This window comes from Corvus brachyrhynchos, unplaced genomic scaffold, assembly GCF_000691975.1.
Source record: "Corvus brachyrhynchos isolate BGI_N302 unplaced genomic scaffold, ASM69197v1 scaffold555, whole genome shotgun sequence".
In the NCBI taxonomy this organism is placed as follows: domain Eukaryota; kingdom Metazoa; phylum Chordata; class Aves; order Passeriformes; family Corvidae; genus Corvus; species Corvus brachyrhynchos.
The window spans coordinates 657,394-663,960 of record NW_008238357.1 but is presented as its reverse complement, the minus strand read 5'-3'; the positions used below and the strand labels follow the sequence as shown (position 1 = coordinate 663,960).

The following is a 6,567-nucleotide window of genomic DNA, read 5'->3' as shown; positions in this document are numbered from 1 at the left end:
AAGTTCTCTCCCATCAGGAGGGATTTGATTTATGGCATGGTTCAGTGTCAGTTTTCCCTGCCACAGCCTTTGGATCCCTTCAGCAGTGACACAAATGACAGCAATGGTAATTAACTTCTTCATGGACTGAAGTGATGGCTGGGAAAGCTGCTGGGAGAGAAACCCACTGAAGACAAAATCATGGAGTCACAGAAGATCCTGGGCTGAAAGGGACCCACAGGGATCACTGATCCAAGCCCTGGCCCTGCCCAGACACCCCAGCAACCCCACCCTGGGCATCCCTGGGAGCGCTATCCTGGGAGCTCCTGGAGCTCTGGCAGCCTCGGGGCTGTGCCCATTCGTTCCCTGGGGAGCCTGGGCAGTGCCCAGCTGGAGGAAATGGGATTTACAGCTTCCTTACTCCTGTTGGATAAGGCAGAGCAGTCCAAGCTGATTCCTGCTCTGCTGCAGGGTATCAGGGTTTTTTCAGACCTTTCAGACCTTTCTTATTTCCTACCACTGGCAAAACAACCAAAATAAAATCATCCAAACCAGGAAGCTTGAAGAAATTCCAGCAATTTTTATTGATTTCAGCTTTTCCAATGAAGCAAATACATACAGTGCAGCCAAAACAAAACTCTGAGACGTTTTTCTCACATACCTATATCTTACAGAATACACTGTAGAGCTACAGACTGGTAAGGCTGAGTTGGTCTCACAGTGGTGTGTGTTCAGAGAGGAATAAAACTGCCTTCGACTCATCCATGAGGCTTCTGAAATGCCGGGGTGGGATTGTACACACACAGAATAAACAAAGCATTTGTAAGAAAATAGACCAAAAAAGCTCTGCTGCACCCAGGACAATGAGGGTGGTGTTTATTTACACGGCTGGGTGTCCCATTGCTCCTGTTCCTGCTGCTGCTGGCCACGCTCCTTCTTCCCCCTCAGGAATTCTCCATCCCTGTGCCACAGACCTGCCCTGTCCCTGTCCTGGGGGTGTGCCCTACCCTGGCTCTTCAAGGAGCAAGGAACAGGAAACCAGCTCATCAGAGAGGATGGCACAGTTAGAATCACACCTTAAAAAAAATACCTCCCCAGAATGCAAAAAAAATTATACTGGAGGTGAAAACAGCATTAATTTATGTTGGAGGGAACCTCACTGAGCTCCCAGAATTGCTGGTTATGAGCAACACCACTTATTCCAGTAAGTCTGATTTTCCCTTCGCTTCTCACAGCTGGGCATCAAAGCCACTTCACTGACTTGAGTGGAGTCTGGTGTCCAGATTTTAAAGAGAGACTGAGAGGAAAATAGAGGCTGCCAGAGAACTTCCCAGGGAAGATGCAGCTGCAGAACAGCCCTGGGATGGCAGAATGGTTGTGGTTCCTGCAGCCCACAGGTCTCCTGAGTGAGCTCTGCCCTGAGGTTTGCAAGCAGTGACAAACAGCATCCTAAAAACAGCTCCATGGGAGGAACCTCTGAGCTCAGGGCAGGGACAACATCCCAGCCAGGTGAGATTGCTCAGGGCTGTGCCCAGTCACATTTGGAAGAGCTCTGAGCATGGAGACAGATTTTATTTTTATCATTTTGTTAGCTTTGAAAAAAAAAAACTGTAATAAAAACAACTGTAACAATGGTTTTTGTAATAAAATTTATGTGAATGATGGATCTGTCTCCTGGAGTCCAATACTCACTAATGAAATCTCCAGTACCTGTAAATTTCATTGTGAGCAGATGATCATAAAGCTACGGCTCTTTGTGCCTTGTACCGTGACTCAGTAACTGCACTGGGGGTGAAAGCAGCTGCAGTGTTTTAAAATACAGCCTAAATCACAGCCAATTAGAGTGAATTTCCTAAACATTCCGTCATTCCATTTTGTAGTTGTTTCCCCGATTAGTTTTCCAGGGAAAAGCATTCGCTCCCAGGACTTGTGCTGGACGTGCCATTACAAAACAAACCTGAATGCAAAATTGCACCGAGCACTTCACACCCAAACGGAGCCAACCCTGTGGATGCTGCAGCCCTGGGGGACATCCACAGATGGGTCCTGCCCAAAGCACTTGGAACATTTTGCATCTGGGAATCCACATCCAGCAAGGGAACTGCTGGGGGGTGGAAGGGCTCTGCCCACGGGCTGGGGCTCTTTGCTCTGTTTAAACCCTCCTGAAACCACTTCTGTCCTACTGGATTCTCCTGGTTCTGCCTCTCCACTTCAAAGGGGCTTTTTCCCCCTCTCTCATTTGGCTGCAGCTCAGCACAGAGAGCTCCCAACTGAACGTGGGCAAAGAGTAGCTGCTCATTAAAGTGCAAAGGATGAAGCCACCCTTTGTAGCCCAAGAGGAAAAACAGCTGGAAATGATCTCCCTCTGTGGGCAGAGCTCCCTGTGCTCCAAATGGGGACCAACAAGGGCAACCTGGAGCTGCAGCAGAGCAAACCCAAACTTCACAGGCGGTTCTTTAGTGGGCACAAATCACCTCATGGATGTGAACTGAACATCCTGAGTCCCACCAATTTAGGAGCCTGACACTTGACGTGAGACTGCTTTTCCATTTCCAGGCTCATAATCCATCCTTCCCAAGCACCTCCTTAACCCCCAATGTTTGAAAAACGGCCCTGTGCCCCTGCCCCTTTGAGGAATAATAACCAGCACAACAATCCTGTGTATGGGACAGGCAGCAAACACAGCCTCAGCTGCTCCCTCCCCATGAGTCTGAGCTGTGTCCCCTCCACGGGGAGGATATTTTTCTTCTGGAGAGAAGAAGGTTGTAAGAATTGAGCTGCCCTGAAATGAGCTCAGCAGGCCCTCATCACAGCCTCAGCACCACAGGCAGATTAATGCAATTCAAGATCCCGAGAAATAAAACATTTCCAAACCTGACATCACACAAGTGCTCACATTCCTTTGCACATTAATACCAGTTCTTTACATTGATCAGTAAAAACAAAACAGGATTAAAGAGGCCACATCCCCCCTTCTTTCATTCCTGTGGCAGTCAATGATTCCAGTGGAAAAGCACTTGGCTTGTCCTGCTCAGCTTCTCAAATGCCACCTCTGTCCAGGTACAGTCAGGAACTGGAATTGTTCTGGTGCTCAGAATGGATCAGAACCTGGGAATGTTCGAGCTCTGCAGCTGTGTCCCGACTGTACCCTCACAAAGAGCTTCAGGGAAGGGTGACCGAGGCCTGGGAGAGAATCTGCAGGTGTCAATTTGCTTCTTGAGATAAAGAGTTCATGTGACAGGAAAGAAAATGCTAACAATTATCAGAGAAAAATCCTAAGCAGAGAAGAAGCCCTTGTTCATAACTGTTAGGAATAACCAGCCTTGGAAAGAAGAGCATCCTTGTGTGTATCTGTTAATAATGGCCAGATGCAAAGGGGCAACTTGACCTAAAATTGACTTTTTCTTGTGTTTGTGCATAAAAATATGCTGTGCCAAATTTTTAGCATGGCAGTGTTTGATGCATGGATAGGGTGGAATTGGAATAAAACCCTGCAAGGGGTTAAACTGCACAATCACCCCAACTTTGGGTGGAAAACAGGGGACTAAGCTGGAGGAAGATCCTGCTCCTCACGTGTGCTCTGTGTGTGCTGCCTGCACACACCTCCACATCACACCCAGAGTTACACAGACACACTCTTGGCAAAAAAATAATTATTGACATCGAGAAAGTATATCAAAGTCCCTTCTCCCCCCTAAAAAGAAGAAAATGCTTAAAAATATCAGTGTCATCCACATGAAATCCACGTGTTTGGTTTGCTTTACAGTTGAGTTGAACTCAGAAACTCTCTACATGTTTAACATCCTAAGGAGTCGTGGAAGGGTTGTTCTTCCTGGACATGAACCAACTCCAAATTCTGAAATGGGAAAAAAAAAAATCAAACAAAGAAAAAGCAACCCCCCAGATAATTAAAGCATTCAAGAGATCTTTTCATTACAGCAAACCCCAGCTTTTAATCTTTTCTCCAAGCCTGGCTGCAGTTTCTTGGGTGCCCACAGTTTTTCACCCTGGACTTCCATGCTCCTCAGAGTCCCAGTGAAAACATCCCAACAGAGCAGGAAGTGAAATCCATTCCTGGGCAGAGGGGAGGAAGGGGCTTTGGCACTGTTTCCTCTTGGTTTGATCAGAAGGCCCATGCTGGGGAAGGGAGCAAATCATTCCCTCTGCATAATCTCAGACACCACCCACGAGACCTCTGGTATTTGCAAAGTGTTTAAAGCTTTTCCCTTCAGTGGGAATCTTGAGTGAAAAGTGCCTGATGGCTTCAATCCTCATTTCATGCTGAATATAAACCCATAACGATGCCCTGGAAATTCTGCCCATGGTTCCTCTTCCCTGGATTCTCTATTGGAATTTTCAGTTGACAGAACGTGGTTCTCAATTCTGACCTGAGGCTGACAGCTGGATTAAGGGCTCAACCAATTGCTAAGGCTAATGGCTGAAGGCATGGCTGTGCTGGGATTCACTGCAACATTACTGGCACTGGCTGGATAACACCGCTCAAAGTTCAGGAAAGAGGGCACTGCCAGGGAGAATCCCAGGAAGAGCCTCACCTCTGAGGGTTTGGAAAAATGCACTGAATCAGTGATTGCTTGGCAAAGGAAGTGAGAGGCACAGCCAAGCCCAGCAGCTTTGTCTGTCTTGTGCCATCTGTGCTGAGCATCTCCAAAATGCACAGCTGGGCAGTGGGGGCAACATCTGCCCTGGGCCTGGGGACAGCACAGCCCCCAACCTCTCACAGATTGGGCTGGGAAGATTTGGGATGAAAATCTCACAAACACACTTTTGGGGTGATCAAAAGTAGCAACAATCTCAAAGGATTCCTGTGCCCCAAATCCACCACGAGGGCCATGTTCTCACCTGCAGCCTGAACGTGCACGGAGAGGCTCTAAAATCTGGAGGAGAGGGTCCTGAAGGTCGTTCCAGCTAAAGATCCCATCATGTTCTTATCAAACCCTTGCTGAAAAAGCAGAAACACAGGAAGTGCAGTGAGTGCATATCAGTTTCTACACTGAGAGCAGTTACTGAGCAAAGTGTGCTTCACTCTCAGCCAACCTCCTCTGTCAGCCCTCTGGGTGCCTTTGTCACCCTTGTTGATGAACTTCATAGAATCATAGAACCACGGAATGGTTTGGGTTAAAGGGACCTTAAAGCTCATCTCATTCCCCTCTCCCCTGCCATGTCCCCAGGGGACACCTTCCACTAGCCCAGGCTGCCTTTCCTTGCATTGCTTTCCATCAACCCAGAGCTGGACTCCAGGTTTTTGGAGGGAACTTTTATTTAATCATTTGCTGAGTATTGTTTCATTTAGCTCCTCATCCTGAAACAGGAGCAGAAGTCTTTGCATGCTGGATGTGCCCCTGCAGACTGCCACCCTCCTCCCCTGATGTTTAGCTATGCAATAAGCCTCTGTGTGAACGCCAGAGTGACTGAGTCACACCAAAATGAGCTGGCACAGGCTGTGAGCAGAGCCTGGCACAAAACTGCCCCAGCAGAGAGTGCAGAGAGTCCCTCACTGTTAATATGGGAACAGTTTGGATGCTCTGCTCCTGCCCCCAGGTGCTCCCCTTTGTAGGCATTCCTCCTTCTCTTTAATTTGGCCCTTTACTCTCTGCAGGTGCTGCTGCTCTTGAGTTGGAAAAACCCAGCTTGTTCAAAGAAAGCCACTGGGAGCAGGAGCTGGGAGTTGGGAGCTGGAGCTGGAGTTGGGAGCTGGAGCTGGCTCAGTGCCTGTCTGGCTCTGCACTTTCCCAGCTTCTGTTGCAGGGAGCAAAACAAATCCCAGCTACTCCTCCTCTTGGTTTGAAAGCTTACCCTGACTGCAGGGGGGCTGTAACCACAGGGCAGGGCCGCGGACACAGAAGAAAATGGGGAGAAAGAGAGGAGGGACCTTGACAGGCACCTGTTGGGACCCGATGGACTGCAATGAAGGGAATCCCCTAAACGAGGGGGAGACGCCCAGTGTGTCCCAGCCCCGAGCAAGGGCTGTGCTGGGGAGCATTCCAGCACCATCCCCAGTGAGGAAGGTGCCTGACACAGGCACGTCACCATCTGCTCCATCCCCACAGCGAGTCCCAGCAGCGACCCCCTGCCACTGCTCAGATCCCAGGCGGGTCCCCAAGTGCCCCGGGCTCCTCCTGGGCCCTGCCCTACTCAGGGCCTTTACCAGCTCCCCACTTCAGCAAGTGAGCAGCCCGGGGCTGTTCCTGACTCCCAGGAGTGTTGTCCTCACCTGCTTGAGCACACTCTGGAGCTCCCTGTTGGACCAAAGGTCTGTCAGGAGGAGTCGAGCAGCTTCAGCCGCTTTTGGACAGGAGCTGGGAAGATGAAAGCAACAGGAGGATTATGGCAAGAGCAGAGCAGCACCCCATGGACACTGCTGACCGCCTGGACAAACCCAGCTCCAGCTGGGAGCCTGGCCAGCCACAAGCAGGACTGTCAGTGACACCCTCCCTGCTCTCTCAGCAATATTGTGGGACAACAACAGTGACCAGAGCAGGGCAAATGAAGGAGAGGGGAGGATCTGAGTGGGAAAATGAGCTGAATGAAATGAAACTGAGCTGAGTGTGAAATTTGAGAGAGGGAAAG

General features: G+C 49.5%; 1 protein-coding gene across 1 annotated transcript in view; it reads right to left on the bottom strand.

Annotated features, from left to right (window-relative positions):
- Positions 1 to 539: 539 nt before the first annotated feature.
- Positions 540 to 6,567, bottom strand: part of PKP1 (plakophilin 1) — a 49,539-nt gene continuing 43,511 nt past the window's right edge. The window contains exons 13-15 of the mRNA XM_017735510.1: positions 6,212 to 6,296; positions 4,840 to 4,939; positions 540 to 3,835 (exon numbers count right to left, since the gene is read on the bottom strand). Of these exons, the coding sequence (XP_017590999.1) occupies positions 4,868 to 4,939; positions 6,212 to 6,296 (157 nt within the window). The 3' untranslated portion in view covers positions 540 to 3,835; positions 4,840 to 4,867. The remainder of the gene's footprint in view (positions 3,836 to 4,839; positions 4,940 to 6,211; positions 6,297 to 6,567) is intronic.